The sequence below is a fragment of the Neodiprion fabricii genome, chromosome 6 (assembly GCF_021155785.1).
Source record: "Neodiprion fabricii isolate iyNeoFabr1 chromosome 6, iyNeoFabr1.1, whole genome shotgun sequence".
NCBI classification, from domain to species: Eukaryota; Metazoa; Arthropoda; class Insecta; order Hymenoptera; family Diprionidae; genus Neodiprion; species Neodiprion fabricii.
Genome location: NC_060244.1, coordinates 20,441,015 through 20,462,605, shown reverse-complemented (window position 1 = coordinate 20,462,605; position 21,591 = coordinate 20,441,015). Strand labels below are relative to the sequence as shown.

The following is a 21,591-nucleotide window of genomic DNA, read 5'->3' as shown; positions in this document are numbered from 1 at the left end:
AACGCTGCTCCAAAAAACTCTATACACCCATTCATTACACCACAGGAAAATTGTTCGGGATCTAAAGACAATTAGTTAAATACCGCAATAATCATCGGTTTAAACCAAATCACCCATGAATTATATAATTAGATAATCGATGGCGATAACGACCATCAGTAAATCAGATTCCCCGTTTTTAACGAACAAAGAAACTCATCGCTCCGCTTTGCGATTTAGAGTAAAATCCCGAATAGTATATTATACCATTCAAGCGAAATTTATTTCAGCGTGAGTGTATATCGATGCACGTCGGCCAGGCGGGCGTCCAAATGGGCAATGCGTGCTGGGAGCTGTACTGTCTCGAGCACGGAATTCAGCAGGATGGCACGATGCCTGCCGACACCGTCTCCGTCAGCAACGACTGCTTCAACACCTTCTTCAACGAGACCGGATCCGGTAAGATGGTGCCACGCTCGATAATGGTGGACCTGGAACCAACGGTTGTCGGTAAGCGGAGGTTTTCAGGATAAGGCAAATTTCGGCAGCCATTACTTGAAAACTGCAGGAAAAGCGAGACACGCTAGGGTTTTTCATAGAAAATACCGATGTGAACTATATTTTTTAATATAAATAATTCTACAGTAAATTCTGCATTTTAAGAAGTACGTTTTACAAAAAAATCTGATGCGTCCCTCTTTTCCTGCAGTTTTTAGTGAAATCTGCTGTCTTATTATCTCCGTGCTCTCTCAAACTCATCGCAAATTTAACCCCGTGTACAGATGAAGTTCGCGCCGGTCCTTATCGGCAGCTGTATCATCCGGAGCAACTGATCACCGGCAAAGAAGACGCTGCGAACAATTACGCCCGAGGACACTACTCGATTGGCCGTGAGATCATCGATTCCGTGATGGATCGAGTGCGCAGGCTGACCGATCAATGCACAGGTCTTCAGGGCTTCTTCGTATTTCACTCATTCGGAGGCGGCACTGGCTCGGGATTCACGTCTCTTCTCATGCAAAAACTCTCCGATAGCTACGGCAAGAAGTCAAAACTTGAATTCGCAATCTATCCTGCACCCCAGGTGAGCGATTAGCGTCATTTGTTCTGGGAGGAGTTTTCTGTGAAACTCACCGTTCGGCAGCGCCTTCTGCCAGGTCAGATCTTTTTCGAAAATGCAGGCTGTAGGCGCTTAGCGGTGAGTTTCACGGAAAATTCCCGGTACAGAATGCAATGTAACGAAAGATCACTTCATCGATTTCCGGAAACGACAGGCCAAACTGTTTGAACAATTTTTATTTTCATTCTGCAGGTATCCACAGCTGTTGTGGAACCCTACAACGCGATACTGACGACGCACACGACGATCGAGCATTCGGACTGCGCTTTTATGGTGGACAACGAGGCGATATACGACATTTGCCGTAGAAAGTTAGGGATCGAGCGGCCATCCTACACGAATTTGAACAGGCTGATCAGCCAGGTGGTTTCCTCGATCACAGCATCGCTGCGTTTCGACGGTGCCCTAAACGTGGACCTGACCGAGTTCCAAACTAACCTGGTCCCCTATCCCCGGATTCACTTCCCCCTGGCAAGCTACGCTCCTATCGTATCTGCGGACAAGGCTTTCCACGAGGGAATGTCAGTCGCCGAGATAACATCCGAATGTTTCGACCCCTCGAATCAAATGGTCAAGTGCGATCCTCGCGAGGGAAAGTACATGGCCTGCTGTCTTCTTTACCGCGGCGACGTCGTTCCGAAGGACGTTAACGCCGCCATTGCCACGATGAAGGGGAAAAGTACGATTCGATTCGTCGACTGGTGTCCCACGGGATTCAAGGTCGGGATAAATTATCAACCACCGACCGTTGTCCCCGGCGGAGATTTGGCAAAGGTAAAAGACTTAACGGGATGAATGCGGGACAGCGATGCTTTTGGTAGAAAACGACAACAGTAACGAGGACTAATTTCTATGGAAAAAAGTTTCATTACTTCCTCAATTTTCTAACCAGGTTCAACGCGCCGTATCCATGCTGTCGAACACGACAGCCATCGAGGAGGCCTGGGCCAAATTGAACCAGAAATTCGACCTTATGTTCCACAAGAGAGCCTTCGTTCACTGGTACGTTGGTGAGGGTATGGAAGAGGGTGAATTCGCTGAGGCCCGAGAAGACCTCGCTGCGTTGGAAAGAGACTACGAGGAAGTCGCTCTCGAGTCTACAACACCGGACGCCGTTGAGTACTGAGGTTGACGTTTTTTCGAGTCTTATTCAAATCCAAACCGTGTGCCGCGAGGTTAACGACACGATTGCGTACTTCGAACGATCTGCCAGGGTCGGTTACACTTTATAATCTTACATTACGATATTTTGCCACCATTGATCCAAGATTCTGGTTACTTCCGAAGTTTGTTTCGCATTTTTCTCATCATGTAAGCGTGTAACCGAAACACCGTTGAATTGCAACATCTTCTACGATCATTTTTGCTATATCGATTTGATCACATTTATGGTATTAATACGTACACGATCATGTGGTGGTATCATCTCGCTGGTTTCACACAGCCTTTTTCCGTATATTTGTAAGTGCAATTTTACGTTATGCGTCACCGTTATTTCATGTCTATCATATTATACTTCAAGACAGCACACCGCCACCAGCACTAAACTAAAAGTACCTTCTGACAATTCCCCGGACGACGGGAGAGGCTACAATGCAATAAAAAATCGCATATAAATTTTTTTTTTTTTTTAAATCTATTTGCGTCGCCCGTCGCGAGGGTTTCGATCGCTTTTTTTTACGTAGATTAATCAAGTCAAGTGAATCAAGATATGCCCACAGCGACACGCCCGCGCTGGCTGCACGTTGCTTAAGATTCCATATCTCTCACTGCGCAGCAGTACAATTTACGTACATATAGTTGAAATGTCCACACTAAACGCACACGATAATAGGTGTAATTATAATACAGTATCTTTTATCGCGAAATTGAGAATCTCTGGAAAACTCGTTGATAAAAATAGGATAACCGCGTAAAAAATCGTTACGTAAACTCCATCCGAAGGATCGTATTAAAATTCCTGCACGGAGTCAGAATAAATACAAGTTTAGATGATAATAATTAGTGGTAAAATGTTAAGGAATTTCGAATCCAACTTCGAATCGCATATTCATTCTGGTCCCTGGGGTGAATTCTTCTTCGTAACTTTGGCAGTGAAGTATTAACTTACAAGTACAGCCTAAATGATCGTTACACGCAGATTATATTGAATCCCCTGCTGGTTAAAATGTTGATCGCCTATGATTATCGTGTAGCGATTGTCGAGAATTTCAAAGGGGAGATTAATTTGGTACGCAACGAGTCCCGCCAATTACTGATGATATAATAATTCCCACCCCAGTGGAGCACCGCTCCGAATCGTTAATGGAACAGACAAGCTCATGGTACGTCATGATTTTTCTAATATTGATAACTAAAGTGTATTTTATTCATCCTAGGATGGATAAAGCCTTTCGCGATGATGTTCTGGACGCCTGTGTTATAAATACGTATAATCATCAAATAAATTGTTGTTTGAGAATCCAAGCGAAAATACATTTCTGCGACAAGCGTTGAGGAGAATGGCGTACATCTGCGGTTGGTTCCGATATCGATTCGAAGTGTACAAAAAGATATTTCCGAACGGTTCGTTAATCTTTTGCTAATTATACCACGCAACGAACTCTAATCTATTTCTCTTAATTAAACGTCGTGCATTACGTAAACGATCAACGCTTTTTTCACGTACATCGTATTGTAGGAATGAATGAGCTTTTTAGTTGCTTTACTTTTTTTAATACATTTTTTGTACTCTTTTCTTTCTTTTGACGTGAGATTTATATGTGTGATATATACCTTTGTAGTTAGTAATTTGCAAAATAATTTCTACAATCTCCATTGCAAAAAATATTAGCTGCTCTACGAATAGCCAATGGAGATGTCAAAATAAATGTTGTAATTTATATTTGTGAAACTGTATTTGTGATAAATAAATCCGGATTAACATCACGAGCTTTCTTTTCTCCGTATCAATATAATTTAACATTCCACGCTGCAGCCTTGCCAGTGAACTAGAATTTCAAGTAATTTTATTAAATATGCGCACATACATAGATGCGCATGTTACACAGACAATTCGTTATAAAAGGAAACTACCGGTGCATAAATTAATATACCTATACATGTACGTTGAATCATTTTTTCCGTATGATACATTCATGTAAAATTATCTTAGAATATTTATTTATTATATTTTGTTAACCCTACCAAAGTGAGTTTAAAAGTGGGCAATCTTTTGCCGAATCGAATTCTCGCACGATTTAATTTACTCACGTGATAGAACGACCGTAGCCGTTCTATTGGTAGAATCGATTCAATAATTCATGTCACGATTCCAGCTTCCCAAAAATGTGCAGCAAAATTAAGTTGTGATTAATGACCGAACCATCTGCTAAACTGTATCGATTACAATGTCTGCGCATAAATATATTATGCATGGAATACAATTATACCTACTGATTATTACGTGTCTGCATAACAATTTCAGTCGGAAAACAACTATTTATCAGTTTCCAGACTTGAAAAGCGGTTCCATAATTCACGCGATGGTAGGTGAGAATTGGATGGGATGTTGCATTCGCTTTTAAAGTAAAAAATATCGCTACACCGGTTATTATCATTTGGCAGGTATTCCTACGGGACGTTATAATATTAAACAATTTGGTGGTACGAGTGACTATAGGTGCAAGTAGAACATAAAGTGCAAATCTTTTAAGATGAAAATTTGTGAAATGAGAAACAGATGGAAAACTATTAAATCTCGCACCCCAAAATCGAAGCTAAAAAGCGTATTTTACATCACGAAATCTAAGAATTTAATCACACAGTCGCATATTTGCGCACGAACAGAGATAAAATATCAAAACACGTCAGCGGGGAATGAGCTGATCAATGTCAAAGTATGAAAAGTTGACGTCTCAATTGACCGGGGAACGCGACGGTTCCGGGATCGTGATCGACAAACGGCGGATATTCGGCTTGTCGTACTCCTCCATTGACATGCCTCTGGAGAGTCTTCGAGGTCGACCATCGCTGTCGAAGGAACCGCCGCTGAAGGTGCGCTGGCGATCAACACCGGGCATGGTTACGGAGGTGAGCAAGCCTTGACCCTTGCAGAAGAGCAAGATGCTCTGGGCGACTTTAACCGGCTGGAAAATGTAAAGGAGATTCTTCGTAACGAGATCCATTTCCAACCGCAGCACGGGTGGAACTCACCGAATCAAGAAGAACGTCTCCGGCACGTTCAACTTTGAGCAAAGTTGCCCGATTCTTGTCCAACTCGCGGAACAACTTCTCAACGACGCTGGCATAAGGGCTGAGCATTCCGGTAATCAGGATAATATCGGTGTTGCAATTCTTCAGGGATATGTCCTTCCGGCTGATTTCAAACGAAGCGAAGCGTTAATTTCGGCCGAATCAGCAATTAACGAGGCAGAGATATTGGAACAATTGACCACAACTCACGTCAGAAAAGCGTTGACGTACTGCTTGATATTCCGAGGATTAAGAGTGCCTCGAATCCGTTCGAGAAATTCAGCGAGGACTTTTTCCTTGTCGGGGTTTGTCGTGCTCACCAGTTGCTAAAATATTTACGAAAAATGACGTTGCAGTATTCCGTACGTATTACGTTTTGCATTTATTTAACGGACGATCGATCACACCCTACGCGATCGACATACTTCAGTGAAATAAATGTAATATTCGGGTTCGCTACGACACTGACAAGCCAAATACCTCGTTTATCATCTGCGGCCGTGCGTGTGGGTAGCGTGAAAATGACGGGGAAAAAACACTCGTGAAATCGTCGGTCGAACGCGCGTAATAAGGTACATTCGCAAATACTCACGTTCCCGTACTTGTGGTAGAGGAGAAATTCCTCCGCGGATTGGCCGACCTCCTCCTTTCCTCTCCAGCTGAGGAACTGATAAAGAAAGAATTATTCCTTTCGCAATGTCAAGTCCAACGGTTAAACTTGAGGAAATTAATAGTGTCCAATGTTACGTGTAGTCTACACCAACCTTGGTTTTGAAGTTGTCAAGAACCGTCGCGGCACTGCCGGTGCAGTTGATAAGAATTAGCCCGAGGACGCGGGATGGATTTGCCAGGGCAAATCGGGCGAGGACATTGGCTCCAGCACCTTCTCCAAAACCGACGACGTAGCGAACCTTGAGGAAGTCGATGACAGTGACGAGACTTTCGCCGAGAGTCTGGAGCGTTGGGAACTGAAATCTGATATCGGAAATATGAGGAAGCTGGAAGTTTTTCGAGCCTAGCAATCACTTCGAATCGTGTTTTCTCACCCATCGGGAAGATTCGGAGCGTTGTCGGCGTGTCCCGGAACATCGATATGAATGAAGATGGAGCGATCCTTTATTTCCGACATACAAGGATGGTTAACAAAGTCGTGGAACGAGGTGTCTGTAATCAGAAAAAATGGTAAGGTTTCCGGGAGGGAATCGAAGCCGCCTATCCGTCAAGTTATTTTTCCGTCAAAATGTGGTGAACGATGTTTGATAGATGAGAAAAAACCGTCCCTTGATCTCATCACGCATCATTCGACCCATCGAACTCGTAAGAAACTCTTTTCCGAGCTATTTATTTTACACGCTTCCTTCGACGACGTGCAAGCGATTCGAATGCCTCTTTTTTACTGACGATTTTAAGCGCGATTCATCGCCGAAAATGATGACGCATGACCGCGCAGTTGCGATTCTGGAACACTGCACGCTTTCGGTTTTGCAAGGTTCTAGGCAAGTGCCCGGCTGCACTTGAGACTGGCTGAATAGGGGGTGAAAGATACTCGCACACGGGGAAAGAACAAGTCGACTTTTGCACAGACGCGGTCTTGTACTTCAATACATTTGTGCGACCCTCTGAAGTGAAAAGGCCGCACAAAGCCGTAGAGTTCTATGAAAGGTCAGTGACCCACGCGGAGCAATTTTACGAAGCTAAAAATTATGCCTCCGCTTCTCCGTGAATACGCCTCGCTCGCCAACGTATTTCTAGTTTAAGAATAAATCGTATCGTCATTTTCTAATGACCGTTATATCGATCCTGATTGTGTATTGTAAGTTTGTTCCATGAAAATCTTGAAAAGAAAGAAAACTTATCTGGATCTTTATCTATCGTCTCAGAAGCTTCCCACTTATAAAATTACATCAATGTTTCCACCTTGCATTAATTTGAGAAAATTGATATTCATACTCTCAGAACAGTGGCGGCTTATGTTCTTTGAAAATACGATTGAAAAAGTTTTAAAGTTTTAACACAGAAATTTCTTTGAGAAAGACATTAGAGGAGAAGAAGTTTTCCTCAGAGAAAATCTCAAGCTTTGCAAGGCAATCTTATAGTTTACATCTCTTAAGGTTCTTCATTAAAAAGTTAAAACAGGTGAAACAGAGTACATTTTATACATAAATATAAATAAATAAGCCAAAGTTCAAATCATTCTACACTAATTGCAGGCTGAAAAATGAAATATAGCATCGATGTGTCGCTTACGATTGCATCCCAGATCGTGAACGGTCATAAAAACGGCGCGCTTTTCCTGCTGCTTCAAATCACCCTGTAAATTTAATAAGAAATTCCTGAGTTTTCAAAGCCCTTCGTCATGGCCCCGATGTCGTTTCGTTCGCGGACTTACCTGCACGTAGACGTGGAGGTCGCCGCATTTCTCCGTGTTGACGACATACTTCTAAAACCAATAAAGCAGTGAGAACAATTACTTTTCTAGAATAAACTTCGCAAACGGGAAGTTATAATTAGGTAGCCTACAGTGGGTACAACCACAATTTTCCGTAAACCAAGAGCCGAGGAATGAAACATAGATCCCTTAGGGGCGGATCTAGAATTTAATAACAACTCGAAGGAAAAGCAAAGGAAACGTGTACTGGTATTCTTGACCAGCTTGACTCGACGTAGCTTTAAAAAGATAATCGTTTTTAATTGAACCATAAATTGGATTGTCAGAGCGAACCGTAAACATTAAGTAACTTGACAATACAGCTTGGAAACGAGACACCGTACGATTTTAAAGCCGACTGTAACTGCGAACAAGTTCCAGGCAAGTGCGGGAGAATAATCTGTCTCTTTAAACAATTTTTTTTTCTTCTCTTCTTTTTTTCACCATATGCATGGCTATTTTCGTCTCACTACTCGTCAATAGATTTCTCGTGCGTCGTGTGCGGTTTTTTCATTTACCTACTACAATATAGTCTCCGCTTCGAGCCACAATTATTCCCACGAAGCATTACTAATTTAATGACGCGTAGGATGGGGATCAAACGAATGTTGGAAACACCCACTGAGAAGTCGGGCTTATCAGTTACGAGTTTTGAGCCCTGCGAATTTGAATATTCTAGGGTAAAAGCCGATTTTCTGTCCGTGCTTAAGCGCAGAGCTTTTGATATATCAATAAGCTTAATTTGCGCACGGTCTGTTGGAAAGTATTCTTTAAATACCACTGGAAAAGTAATCTGGTCCGAAATTCCAGCGGTGTCTAGACGGTCGGTTTCTTGTCTACCAGGTAATTTACAAACGGTTGGTATTACTGAAGGAAAATTTTACACTTAACGCCTTGGTTTACCAGAGGGTTGTTAGCGGTAAAAAAAAACCCACCGTATAAACCCACTAATGGTTTTTGGCCCACCGTGTGTATAATTACTGATATTTAAACAGCCTAATTTCGGCTTATATCGCTGTATGGCGACTCTTTTTTTTCGAATGTAAATAATAAACTATTTAGCAATGTGCTTTCGGTCGTTGGTCAGAATGGCCGTTGATATATACGCAAATAGGCACCTGGTATCGATCACCGAAGCCCTACGTAGAAATTCCTATTCAATACCTACTAGGCTACAGCGAGAAATACAGTTGAAGATTAGAGCTTTTTCGTGTTGACTGATTCGATTTTACGACCCCTGTGCAACTCTGCCGAAATTAGAAATTTTATCGTCATGTGAAATTAGACGCAGCTGTGTAAGATCTAAATTCAATTGAAGTTTAATTAGCGCTACTGCGGAAATACTAGGGAGAAACTTAGATTGGAACGTCTCACGCCTTATCTATTAATAAAGGCCTGGGCGAAAGGGACCGTGAATATCAACGGGAACAAAAACAACAATAAGATAGTAAGATACGGCAAACAACGTTCAAAGCCTAGAACTTTGGCTCGTGTACATGCTAATACAAACTTCTAACATTGGTTCGAACTTCCTTAAAGCCGTTCGAATTTGGGACGGTGTGAAGAAACAAACCCTTTCAACGCGCAAGCAATCTATTATTGCTTTGCAAAATTTTCGAGGTAATCACTTTGCACGAATCGTAAATCGGTGCAAAAAATTTTAGCCGTCGGAAAATTCGTTTAGGACGTAAAACCAGTCGTGCGTATTAAAGCGCCTTTCCGAAGTTAAATATTTTACAACCCCGCACGTCCTGTATGAATTATTCAAGTTCGCGTAGAAGTTCAGTTGAATATGAATGCAGATACACGGTTGGTAAGTATCAGCCATCGGCAGCTATTAAGTAACCTAAACACGGACAGGATACTCTTACCGAGGGTTTTGCGGTGAATAATAAATTAACGATGCGACGCAAAATCGCTGTTCATAACGATATTCTGAACGAAAATTGCATGTGGTTATCATGGAACATCAATGCAAACGCGGTCGATTATACTAGTGGGTGAAACTTTTTTTAAGTCAAGATGAAAATGGGAATGCGAGTTTGGTCAAGTGTTTCTTTTATGATAACGCGCAAAAAAAACTTCCGATTTATTTGTTGTTCCCTCGTCGGAGTTTATGCTTCGCTTCGTCGAGTAATCCTTGGTGGAATCGGTTTCCGAAAGTTGTAGGAAAAATGGGAAATTTTTCTTCGTTCTCCGATCTCTGCGGACGATAAGATTGACCTGATTCTTAGATTCGGGACTCTCGTTGAGATCTACTAGCCGAATGATCGGAAACCTTATCAAGAGAAACCGCGTCCCATTACCTCCAGATATTCCCATTTGTTTCATTTCCCCTCAACTTGACAACAAAAGCGTCAAAGCTGCTGATTCGCTCTATCATCCCGTGCCTTAGCTTTAGTCAATTTTCCCGATAATTGAAGGGATATCGACGCAACGGCTAGCGTGAAAATATAGCGGACAAAACTCGATAATCCGAGTATGATTTAATACTCGTACAGAGTTGTATCATATTACAGGCACATACCCGGTACATATTCGAAGCTTGGAAGCAATGTAAATCCGCCAAGTCCAAGAGGATAAAACAGAAGACGGAGAATTGCGAAAGGGTTGGTTGTACCCTATAAAAACAAGTCGCGGAGGGTGAGATGTTGATCCCTTCTAAATCAGAGCGGCATGATCAGATTAAGATAAATCATCCAAGCTGTCTGAATCAAAGGTTAGAAGAAAAAAGACCGTATAAAAAGTGTCCGACAATATATCAACACTTTGAGTAAATGTTTCGCACTTAAAAAATTGAAAACGAATAAGCCCCGGTTTTTTTTATCCGATTTTTATACCTTTTCTACTTACTTTGTTCAAAATAGAAATATTCAAGGAGCAGTTGCAGAAAATTTGACAAAAAATCATCTCTCAAGTCACTAAATATAGTTTTTTTTTAAGTACAATACAACAGATGCAAGTCGAAAATTATATTTCAGTGTTATAACTGAATGACAATTTAAAGATATCTTTACTATTTTCAGATAATTTTTGGGCAACTGTAGTTGACGAGGTAAATGAACACAAAAAGTTACAATTGGATCAAAAATACAAGAGCTTAATTTTGATCATTTTGATCATTCTAATTACTAAACATTTTTTTAAATTGTTTGTATGTTAGTATAGTTGGTGTTATTCGAATTTGCTCAAATTCATTTGTATTGTATTAAACAGTATTTTCTCACTTCTTAACTTTCGATTCAGACGAATCCGATCGATTCATTCCTTGAGCAAGAAATCCGCTATTCTTCGTGGAATCATATGAAGCGCATGTGTAATGATATGCGTACATAACGCTATATGAATTATCGAGAAGTTCTATTGGGATTGAAATGCGTCGATCTAAATCATAGGTCAAGTGGCTTCAATTTATTCCAACTTGATCAGAAAGTCATAGATGACAAATAGTCATTTTTCCTCTTCGAGTTTAATAAATTATAACATAACTGAAGAAAATGAACGCCGTACTTTTCCACGTCTGAAGGTTAGAAGCAAAACACTCGTATTTTCCTAAAGAGCCAGATTATTGTAACATCCAATGTTTATGCCCGCGTTAATATTCAGCGTGACCCATAAAGGCGCACAATTTTACAGCTTGAAATATTACGACTTGAGCGTGCTTCTCCGGACAACGAAACCCATTTAAAATTTAACGCCTTTTCATCTTTGTACCGAGAACGCGAATCACTTTACGAGTAACCTGATTACTTGGTAGGCTTACTTTTCATCGAGTTTCAACCCTCCGGGAAATATACGATATAAGCTATTAATAAAACGACACGTTGATTGACCCTTGAAAAGTCGTATCGGTGGCTCAACTTCTTGCTTCAGAAATTGTCTCTAAAGTTTTTCAAATCGAGAACCGAAACGGTGGTATTTTTCGAATTTTGGCAATCACGTCATGAGTTACTAGACGCGATTACTTCAACGTTGCACTTTTTCCCGGAGTAAAATTTAAGCGAATCTTTTCTCTCCCCCTTTACCGAAGCATTTTTCACCATATTCAGGGTAATTTCCAAGCACATCATACTTAGCGATGGTAATACTTGAGCAATTTTTCGTTGTTCCAGCTATCTTCGAAACTGTATATCAACCATTCCACTATTCTCTCATTCTCCAAAATGCATACTTAAGTTCGAACTAAAATTAAAAATATAACGAATGTAAATTTTTCGAGCACAATAACAAACGTACATGTAAATCCGTATCTGTGGCGTCGCTCATTTCTGGGCTTGAACAACTTCCAGTCTTTCCTATTTATTACTCCTACTGTTCTTCAACTCTGGGGTTTAATCTCTCGGTCAAAGGATGCAACTGTTAGTCGGTGACACTGCAGATGCGTAGAAACGTGAAACGTCAGGCAAAACGGAGCGCCGAGAATGAGAACTGGCGCGTATTCTGTAGGCGAACACAGACTGCGTTTGCGAACGAGAGGAACCGCGTCGAAGCGCCGCGACGTCCGTCGTTCCCCACAAACGCAACCCCTACCTCTCGCTTCGATTCGCTCCAACAACAAGGGAAGAAGCCAAACTCACCAGAATCCGTGATACGTGTTCTTTTTATCACCCAGAAAGTTCGGGGCGGTCTAAATTCGGAACGCTGGCAGTGGATTTACAAAGAGGGAAAAAACAACCCCTACATGCGTTCACAAAGTTTAGTCATTTTTTGAGGAAACGAAAAAAATGTCAGTTCCCTACATTGTGCAAGAAATGCAATTGAATAATTCTCTAATTGCTTTCAATCTGGAACATTTGATTGAAAACGAAGATTTTTTTGTATTGATCGGTTGATTCGGTGATTTTTTGCGCATCGAACATGTGAAAATGTCCAACGTACTGAGTGAAAATTGATTTTACTTCACTCGAGGTTACAAGCAAATTCGTTCAGGTAATATATTCCATTGGCGGATATTTCGAAAAAATCTGGTTAGTATAATTGCCCTGCGAATGCCAGCTACTGAACTATTACCACAAATTACGTACTCCAACACCCAATCTCGATTCGAGATTAACAAAGACGCTTTATAACCAACGTAACTCTCGGATTATACAGCAGCTTTGGGACAGAGGGGGAAAACATTACAATTACAAGATGCAGTAAGCGTTCATTTGTATATTCCGCAAGATTTGGAATGAAAAAAGTACTTTGCGAGTCAAAAAGATATTTTTTAATCGTCAAAGAAGTTTTTTTTTTTTTTTACACAAGCTAAATTTTCCTTAATGTCACCAAATCCGTGGTCGTGCCTCAACGAAAAATTATTTGCAGTAACTACAAATTTCTTTCACCAATCATACGTAAAAGGTGACAATTTTATCTTTAAAAAAACAATTCTTTTTTATCAGTGTTCAGACATGTGACATACATAATGGTAGCGAAGTAGAGCAGCTAGCCGTATATGGTACAAAATAATTCGAGTCCCTTGCGAGTTCGCCTGCGTCATGATAATGCGCAGAACTTGAATAGCTGCATCGGACGCAGATACGCTGACTGAACGAGATAAACTCAACTAGATTTTACGATGCAAGGGACTTTTACTTGACCTCCGCGAATTACATATGCACATATCCCAAAAATCATGTAAGGTGGATCCTCAGTTACTGCGGAACGAGACAATACTGTAAGGTATAGACACAGATCTGACCCTGGTGCTACCTTTTTTTCTTATTTTTTATCATAATTTTTTTCTTCCTTAATCCCAACTGCGAACTACGTGCGCTCGGGTGAACGAGAACCGCGCGATCTAGATACAGTGCAATTACCACAACCAAATTAATCAGGATAGCCGCCGACACGACCCAGGCAAACTCGCTCAATTAATTTATTTGCTCCGCTTGCATGATGAGAGACTTCATCTGCCTTCCTTCTCTTCTTGCCAAATGTCAACGGTTCACCGACCCAATGACCTGCATCGGATCTTGGAAAGCAGTTGACAACAGACACAGGTCGTAATTCGAGGTGGCGTCGAATCCTTTTGCAGAATTCAAGACCATCCATCATATCATGTTTCGGAAACTTCCGGCGGTCCAATATCCGATTTATTTAAGGCTGAACAATCTCGATGAATTATCCACGTTGAACTCAAACCTCAAACCCTGCTACCTATCTTTATACTGAATTTTCCCGTACGCAACAGATTCAATTCATAAATTCACTTTGCCAGGTGGGATGTAAATATTCTGTTATACGTTCACTGAGAGAAATTTTTAGTTCCGGTTACCGCTCGGTCCTTAACTATTTTCATTTTTTACCACAATCGAAAAATATAGTTCTAGGTAGAAAATGAAAATTAGTTTTCTAGCTGTTACCAGAAAGTCTAGTATCCGTTGCTATTCTTTCTCGTTACGATCACTGTTACTATATTATCTTGTAACTGTTGCGAAAATTTAATGCTTGTGAAACAATAAATCGACGTTAAAGTCTTATATAACTAAAAAAGTAGAGTAAACCGATTCTTACAGATCTGCTGTGGATAGACTGCGGATCAGCTGGCAACACGAGACGGGGAGAACCCGTGGAGTGCTCTTCAACGCGTTGAAGCTACATTGTCTTCACAAATATCCCTGCCGTGGCTGTTTTGTTCGATAAACCATTCCGAGATGATGTCGCCCGATGATCAGATGCCCAGAATGTATGAACCAGGCCACATGTGTTGAGTAAAAAAATATAAAGCTCCCGCTGCATGCTTGGGGCAGAGTGCATTTGAGAAAATTATTATTCGTTACTGTAGGTAGAAAAATAATGTCACGGTTCAAATAAATCCTAGCAAGGTATTGATCCATCGATATGTGCGCGCCTGCTCCTGTCATCGAAGTTAACTTTTGAAATGCACATTCAGAACCAAATGTTACGAAGGCGCGACTATGTGCGGAATTCGCAATGGCTCGTTTGTCCGCGCCATCATTTTCATCCCTTTTCGCAGCTGATCATCGTTTCGATGTGGCTTACAGCCGCGTTCCCATTGCTCTCAGGATTCAGTCGAATCGCCGTTGTTGAGTGGCAAGTCGATACCGTAAGACGCATGTATTTCCATTGACTAGTGATGTGAATAGTCCTCGTTTTTCAGTCACTGGACAATTGAGACAAGAAACGAACACGGAATAACAGTATTCAGAGCGGAGGCTGTTCGTTCATTAGAAGGAAAAGCATTGAAAGCTCGTTTCAATTTGATTTCCGTTATCGTCACCGCACTGTCGGAGGATCTCCGCGAGGTGTCAATTCCTTGGAAAAACAGGACGTGGAAATGGTCTAGTTTAGATTCGCGACGTCGAGCTACGTGGTCGTGCAGGAATTCAGGTCAATAAAAGCGCGTTAGGAATTATTGTTGTCTGCTGGCGAGAGCGGATCGCGTTCTTTCAAGTGTCCAGGCATGTGGAGAAGTCAACTCGAACGTGCAGTTCGAATTTCATGCACGGACCGAATTCCCTATAAACGTAAATTAATATCCAGCAAAATAGGGAACGGTGAGAGGAGGACGAGCGGAAGACTGTCAAACAGGATGTAATCGTTAATTAATAAACCTGACAGCGGTAAATAGCTGTATAATCCAATACCGGTGATTACTAGAGCTATCAATGGCGGAGTGGATTAAATTGGCACTTGATTGAGTAGAAGCCGCATCGTAATTGCGTTCAAACTTCCTCGGTGTTCCTTTTGGTATTCCCCTGACAGCGACTAAACCGAACGACAATCAAAGTTCAGTTTCGACCTCCGATGAGCCACTGTTGTGTCAAACTTTCCGTATAGTTCAACTCAACATAGCACTAGGACTTGAGGTCCAAATTGTACTTGCAATCAATTTTTTAAATACCCAAACCTGCTTTCGGCTTTTCTGATTAGAAGGTTTCTTTTTCAGTAAGAAGTCTGCCCGCAAATGGGAAGTCCGAACGAATTTAGGTCTGGAAATAAAATTGAAAATGAATATCGCTACTGGCTTTGTACAATTTCCATGAGAATTTTGTTGGTGCAAATTGCACTTCACCGATTTCCTTATTCCTTCGGCGTGTAATCAAGCTGAACCTGTGAAGAAGCTCTTCAAAAACAAATTAACCTTCCAATGTAACCAAAGCTTACCTCTCCTTTGTGCTTGCGTCAATAAGCTCCGCTTTGTACCGATCCGTAACGACAAGTTGAAGCATCGTTCAAAATTTCCTGATTTCAATGTACGCCACTTTAGCATCCTTCTTTACATTTCAGGGTAAAACGCAACCGAGAAATATGCAATCCAATTTTTCTTCCTTAGCTGTTGCGGCTCTTCAGAATTATTTGATTCCTGAACCTCCTTCACTCGTCATAATCGTCCACACCAGATGCAACACTGAAGAGAAATGTAATGAAAAACTGTATACTTCACTTCCTTAAAATTCGGTTTCATAAATTGTTAAAAAATTCGAACACAGATTTAGGGTTTGTGATACAACTTTTGCACAATACACGATCTATACAGTTCACGACCGCGATTCTAAGGAAAATCTATCTTCTGTAAACTTCAGGGCCTTCTGAGACTTTTTGAGGAGATCCATAGATTACCTAGGGTTGGGCATTTTTTTTTTTTTTTTCTCTTCCTGATAGCGAATGAAAAGGGACGATAAGGGATATTCACTGATCCCTACCGAGCAAGGGAATGCCGAGACATTTCTTACGTAGGTATATCCCGTCGTAAAAATACTGTTAAATCTACCTAGCTCAGCGTTTACTTTCCTAGATAGTACCTATTGCGACATGAGGATAGCTTCAAGATCGAAAGCGAAAAATAGCTAACATTACGAATTTACAGGAAATAGACAAACAGGAAATGCTTGAGGACAAACCTTCGTGATTAAAGGATAAGCCATTCGGTAAACCCAAAGAATATAATTTTCCATCTAGGATTCCTCGTGTGTTTTTTCGCGTAGATTCAATACTCCACTTATCTTCGTCAGATTCCTGACTAAAAAATACATCCGCAAAAAAGGGATGACAAGTGATGAATGACGTACTCGTAAGGTAAACCCCCAATTAAATTTCGAGGCACGATCAGCAGCTGAGAATTTTTAGGCCAATCAAGTTCAGGTTTGAATAACAATTATCACACCCTCTTACCAAAAAAATCTTTATACCCACCGCGAAAAGTATATCAGCAAAAATCTCGAGCGTCTGGGTAATAACGTTGCATCATCTTCAACGCGGTAATAAATCATAACAAATAATGAATTCTAGTAGAATGGTGGCTGATCAATGCGCTGGGATTACGTAAAGGATAATTGCGAAGAGATGAGCAACCGTGAAAACCCTCGCGTTTTCGATCGTGGAAGACAAGATTAATCCTGCAGGGTATTATAACGAAAAGCCTTCTCGATTCGTGATTATCGACTTATATGCCTTCGACACGCCAATCTCAAGGCTCTTCCGATCAGCCGACGTCTTTTCCGGGGTACTCAAAACCACTGTCAAAAATGGTGTGAATATCCGCGTCTTGATTTTCACGTCTGTGGAGAGATGGATTCGAACTTGCGCTGTCGCTGTTAAATAATTCCATAGAACACAATACATGCGTGACCATGCGACCATTCGACATGTAGAAGAACAATCGGTTGTCGCCGCTTCCGTTCCCGACGGATAGACATCTGTATATATCCCCAAAGCATTAAAATGCCGAAAGATGAGGTAAAACTTTTCAGTTTATAATCTTAAAGTACGATTCACGCCATTTCCTCGACACGTTTCTCTCTTAGGAGGAAAACGAGGTCGGAAACGTTTTCAACCTGTCAATTTTGACCCCATTGACGCAATATCTCAGAGCTTTCTTTGACATTCGACACAATTTAGCACCCGATGAATTTCTCAAGGCTATTTATGTCCCGGAAAAATTTTCACCGAAAACTTCTCGCAAACATGCCACCTGTGCAGTCGAAACACCGAAAACCATACCCAAAGATTTACAGGTTAAGTTCTTCGCTCCTCAATGTTTCGCAAGTATAACCGGTTTTCTTTGAAATTCGAAGTTTCCCCAACATTTAATACGTTTCCTGATTTGCTCAGGCGCCTCCAGTTCCTTTGCAGAAGCCAATAGCCCGACTCTTCTTCGAGATAGTAAGACTTCAACCTTTTATATGTAAGGTGGTTCAGGAGTTTTGCAAACGTCGAAATCGTCGCGGTCAGATCGACCCACCGCAGGCTATTGGTAAGCGATTTTCCCGGCTTTTAATCATTATTACGCTCTCAGCCTTGATCAGCGGTTTCGATTTTGCACGTACCTCAGCGTTAGCTTACGTTCTGATCTACCGGACATCCGTCGTTTGCATCAGCGACGTTTTAGACTGCCTGATGCTTTTCGACGTCTCGAAGATGCTGGCTTTGCTGTCCTTTCTCTTGACTCCCAAGCTAGGTTCGTGGTTCTACGTCACCGGCTGCGACGTCTTTGACGTTGAATTTGTAGAGCGGAAAATTCTGGAACCATTTACCACGGCTGTACCAGTCCTCCAGGTATTCGTAGGACGAAAGGAATTAAATTTCAATCCAAGTAAAACAGGGGAAAATCGTGTGCTAAGTTCACTTGAAAAATTTTATCTGTGTTTTAAGACAATATACACGAGCCTTCTCGCCTCAAAACGTCCTAAGGTTTCTCCAAAGAAGGTCACGATCCCTGTCAAAATGAATGTCCTCAGACGTATAAAAAGGTTGCCTGCAGCACCTGCCTGCACTCCAGAGGTTAGACACGTTCTTATAACTCTGTTAAAGAACTGTCCGGGCCTATAAAGCATGTTCCGCAGATGGTTTTCAAGGCGCCAGTGCAACCAGTACCAAAAACGTTGTACAAGCCCCCAGAGATAGAGTCGAAAATCGCTAACCTTCGGAACGAGCATCGCGTACAAGCAGCTCGACGTTTGGAAGATGCAAACGCCAAGGTTCCTGCCTGTTTCAAAACCGAGAAGAGCAAACGGTACCAGCGGCTTCTTAACGAAGTTGCCGAAGCGAGGATCAAGTGTCGACGATCGATCGTTGCCAAGAGGATTCCCGTGTTTAAGGTGAATTCGTTCAATGTCGCGTACTTTGTTGTTCGGGTAGTTGAGGCGAAAGCGTTTGACCTCGGAGCAAAATCGAATTCCAAGTCGCAGACGGGACTTTAATTTAAACTGATGTCGCGTGAACTCCCCTTGTTATCTTAATCCGTAGACTTTCGAACGGCCGTTAATTCTGAAACGCCTTCCAGAATGTGCCGATAAAAAATACCGTAACGACCATCCTGAGAGAAGGGGCGCGCATATCGAACAGAGAAGTTAAAGAAGTGGAAAAGTAAGTTGGATATTAGGTAAATTCAATCAGCCCCTATTGAACCCTGGAGAGATCCTCAGATTGTGAGGCAATTTTTCAAGTTCTCCAGAGCTTTAATTGTCCCAAATATTGGAAGTTCCTCTTCCGCAACAACAACTTCCGCAATTCGATATCATGCAGATTGAAGGAGCTGATGAAGGGTTCGTTCAACCCGTCGGAGGTGCAGAGACTGGAAGAAGATGTGAGGCGGTGGGAGAAGGAAGAGAGCTTGCGAAAAATCGAGGAAAAACACCTGGCGGGTCTGATCAGTTACGAAGAATCGCTTCTGGCGAAGCAGCAGCTCGCCGATGAGGCCAAAGCACAAGGGGACAAAGTTCGTTCGGAAGTAAGTCCTCGTTTGATTAGCCGTCCGAACGCATCCCTGAACCACCATTTCCATCTGCGCTTCAACGTTCCAGAGGGAAAAGCTCAACGCAAAGTTGGAAAAGTACCGTACAGAGGAGATGGAGAAGCTGAGACGAACCGTGGAAAGGTGTCACGAAGCCGAGCAGATGGCAAAGAACGCGTACACGTCTATGGTGGACGAAAAACGTCAGAAAGGTAAGACGCATGCTTTGGGATGATAGTTGCAACACGAGGCTAAACGTGGACTACGCATTGAAGCTGCGGAAGTGGCGGAGGAGTCGCGGAGGATAAAGGTTTGTCTGATCGAACAGAAGGAGGAAGAACTACGGAGGAAACTTCAGGTGATCCAGGAAATTAAAACACTTCAGTCTTTGCAAGGTCAGCGTGCCAAGGAGTTCGACCAGGCGGAAACCGGCAGACTAGGACTGATGTGTGAAATGTCTTTAGCCGAGGTCCGTTCGCCTAGATAGATTATTTTACAGATAAAATCATTCCTCGCGCAGTTCACCCTCATGTCGACTCTTCTTCGCCGATTTTTTCAGCTGAAAGAACGGCTTTATCTCGCCAAGGATAAATGGCGGGATGAATTGATCTCCCGAAGGGAGGCGATCAAGGAACGTCGTCGGAAGCAAAAAGATCATGTCGATTGTGTCCAAAAGATGATCAACGAGCACCGAGGCTCCAAGTCTGTATACATTTCATTCCGCGACGTAAAGAAGGTTCGTTGTCAGAATCTCTGATTAAACGCACACGTTTGTTACAGACAAACCGTTTCACGCCCAGCACCTGTTGTCTACGAGAATTCCAAAATCTTGCAAACTCCCGAGCTTGAAGCTCTTCGCCGGAAGTTGGATGACCGCCGGATAAATCGAATACGTAGAATGAATACACCGAGCACGAACGTTATATTTAAGTCAAAACTGTTGACTAACTCATCGGAATGTTTTACGCCAATGAAAAATCGAATTTAGTTTTTTTTTTTTTGTTATCTGGTCGGCTAAATATAACTACAATTATTTTATACCTATGCATTGATAATTAACTGATGTGATATCAAAATCATCGTACCATTGTGAACAGACACAGTGTTTCCTCGCTCTTTTTTCGATTTTTTTCATTTAAATGATAACTGAAAGCATCTCTCAGCAAACAACAAAATGAAATATGAAAGACCGAAGCCCGAGTTTTAAAATTGCGCGCGAGGCAATGTTTTTCACTATTATACAAGTATTTTCATTGAAGTCGTATCAATAACACCCGCAGGTTCAAATTAAATCTCTACATTGATACACCACGCGTTCGCTTCATTCTCGTAATAATTTTCTGTACGCGTCAAAGTGCCTGTAATAGCCATTGGTAAAGTGACACGTTTAGTCAAATTCTGTTACGCAGCCTACATGACGACCGATAATTGTGTCGTTGCCCATTACCGCGTATTATATCCACAGCGTATATAGGTATAACGTATCTCCATACTCAGCTCGCGTATCTACATTAACATTACACGCAGGTTCACTTAACTGCCTACATAGGCTCGACAATTTACACAGTCGTAAAGGTCGCATAAAAAGCACGAGACAAATTTTATCCACTGTATTATATAAAATGTGCATTGCTCGTCGCGTTTTAGCCTTATGAATATCGAAACTCTTAGGTCTTCAATAATGTCCAATAAACGCTGTATCATAAATCAATGAGGAAACTTTACCACACGACTAAAATGTCGTCACGTGGTTTCTGTATCTATTCTCACTTCTTTTTCAATTTCGCCTATACCGATTTCCCAAAAATGAAGAACACGCTCGTTTTTATCGTTCGAAATGTCAGGCTTGATTAACGTCAATGACGTCGAACAGCTGATTAGAAGGTTCCCGAGAAGCTAGCGTTATCTCCTAACTTTCTCAAACGTGAAGTTGCCCACTCACCCAAAGCGTCACGTGACGTGTAGATTAAGTGATCACCTCTTATTCACATCACAACAGTTTTCAGGCCGTTGACGTGTTCAACAATTCTACGTCGCGTCTGACGCGTAGTGAAATCTTACAACTCAAAGTGGTTGATGTAAGTATAGTCATATTTACGTTTATAATTATTTGTATCTTGATACTGCAACGAAGCGATATTCGTTAGAACG

At 41.7% G+C, this 21,591-nt stretch overlaps 5 protein-coding genes across 11 annotated transcripts in view; 3 read left to right on the top strand and 2 right to left on the bottom strand.

Annotated features, from left to right (window-relative positions):
• Window positions 1-254: 254 nt before the first annotated feature.
• On the top strand, window positions 255-2,225 carry LOC124184746 (tubulin alpha-1C chain-like). Its single transcript, XM_046574804.1, has 4 exons — window positions 255-489; window positions 762-1,063; window positions 1,292-1,873; window positions 1,992-2,225. The coding sequence occupies exons 1-4, from the start codon at window positions 285-287 to the stop codon at window positions 2,223-2,225; spliced, it is 1,323 nt and encodes a 440-aa protein (XP_046430760.1). The 5' UTR covers window positions 255-284.
• Window positions 2,226-3,974: 1,749 nt separating this feature from the next.
• LOC124184741 (uncharacterized protein ZK1073.1) lies at window positions 3,975-20,214 on the bottom strand. 7 transcript variants are annotated; one of them, XM_046574785.1, is made up of 12 exons: window positions 20,204-20,214; window positions 15,276-15,285; window positions 11,997-12,217; window positions 7,722-7,772; window positions 7,580-7,643; window positions 6,379-6,496; window positions 6,097-6,307; window positions 5,925-5,999; window positions 5,813-5,824; window positions 5,543-5,658; window positions 5,294-5,456; window positions 3,975-5,226 (listed from the first exon to the last, which is right to left on the bottom strand). In XM_046574785.1, exons 3-12 carry the CDS (start codon window positions 12,024-12,026, stop codon window positions 4,996-4,998), a joined length of 1,071 nt encoding a protein of 356 aa, XP_046430741.1. In that variant the 5' UTR covers window positions 12,027-12,217; window positions 15,276-15,285; window positions 20,204-20,214; the 3' UTR covers window positions 3,975-4,995. The 7 variants fall into 7 exon arrangements, with proteins under 7 accessions (XP_046430741.1, XP_046430742.1, XP_046430743.1 ...); XM_046574786.1 differs by having other exon boundaries at window positions 7,722-7,769; XM_046574787.1 differs by lacking the exon at window positions 5,813-5,824.
• Window positions 15,342-21,591, bottom strand: part of LOC124184739 — a 21,724-nt gene continuing 15,474 nt past the window's right edge. Inside the window, exon 8 of the mRNA XM_046574783.1 lies at window positions 15,342-16,116. The gene's annotated coding sequence lies outside the window, so the exon portion shown is untranslated. The remainder of the gene's footprint in view (window positions 16,117-21,591) is intronic.
• On the top strand, window positions 18,946-19,927 carry LOC124185556 (trichohyalin-like). The gene is made up of 4 exons (XM_046576433.1): window positions 18,946-19,073; window positions 19,233-19,437; window positions 19,511-19,652; window positions 19,716-19,927. The coding sequence occupies exons 2-4, from the start codon at window positions 19,246-19,248 to the stop codon at window positions 19,925-19,927; spliced, it is 546 nt and encodes a 181-aa protein (XP_046432389.1). The 5' UTR covers window positions 18,946-19,073; window positions 19,233-19,245.
• Window positions 21,370-21,591, top strand: part of LOC124184745 (uncharacterized protein C11D3.03c) — a 3,402-nt gene continuing 3,180 nt past the window's right edge. Inside the window, exon 1 of the mRNA XM_046574803.1 lies at window positions 21,370-21,518. The gene's annotated coding sequence lies outside the window, so the exon portion shown is untranslated. The remainder of the gene's footprint in view (window positions 21,519-21,591) is intronic.

Coding starts and splice junctions, on each gene's coding strand:
- LOC124184746 (XM_046574804.1), top strand. CDS start 285: ATGCACGTCGGCCAGGCGGGCGTCCAAATGGGCAATGCGTGCTGGGAG. Junction 1,064..1,291: donor CAATCTATCCTGCACCCCAG/GTGAGCGATTAG, acceptor TTCATTCTGCAG/GTATCCACAGCTGTTGTGGA. Junction 1,874..1,991: donor CCGGCGGAGATTTGGCAAAG/GTAAAAGACTTA, acceptor TTTTCTAACCAG/GTTCAACGCGCCGTATCCAT.
- LOC124184741 (XM_046574785.1), bottom strand. CDS start 12,026: ATGAGCGACGCCACAGATACGGATTTACAT. Junction 6,497..7,579: donor TCACGATCTGGGATGCAATC/GTAAGCGACACA, acceptor TTCTGATTACAG/ACACCTCGTTCCACGACTTT. Junction 5,457..5,542: donor TACGTCAACGCTTTTCTGAC/GTGAGTTGTGGT, acceptor GTTTGAAATCAG/CCGGAAGGACATATCCCTGA.
- LOC124185556 (XM_046576433.1), top strand. CDS start 19,246: ATGAAGGGTTCGTTCAACCCGTCGGAGGTGCAGAGACTGGAAGAAGAT. Junction 19,438..19,510: donor GGGACAAAGTTCGTTCGGAA/GTAAGTCCTCGT, acceptor TCAACGTTCCAG/AGGGAAAAGCTCAACGCAAA. Junction 19,653..19,715: donor GGACGAAAAACGTCAGAAAG/GTAAGACGCATG, acceptor TACGCATTGAAG/CTGCGGAAGTGGCGGAGGAG.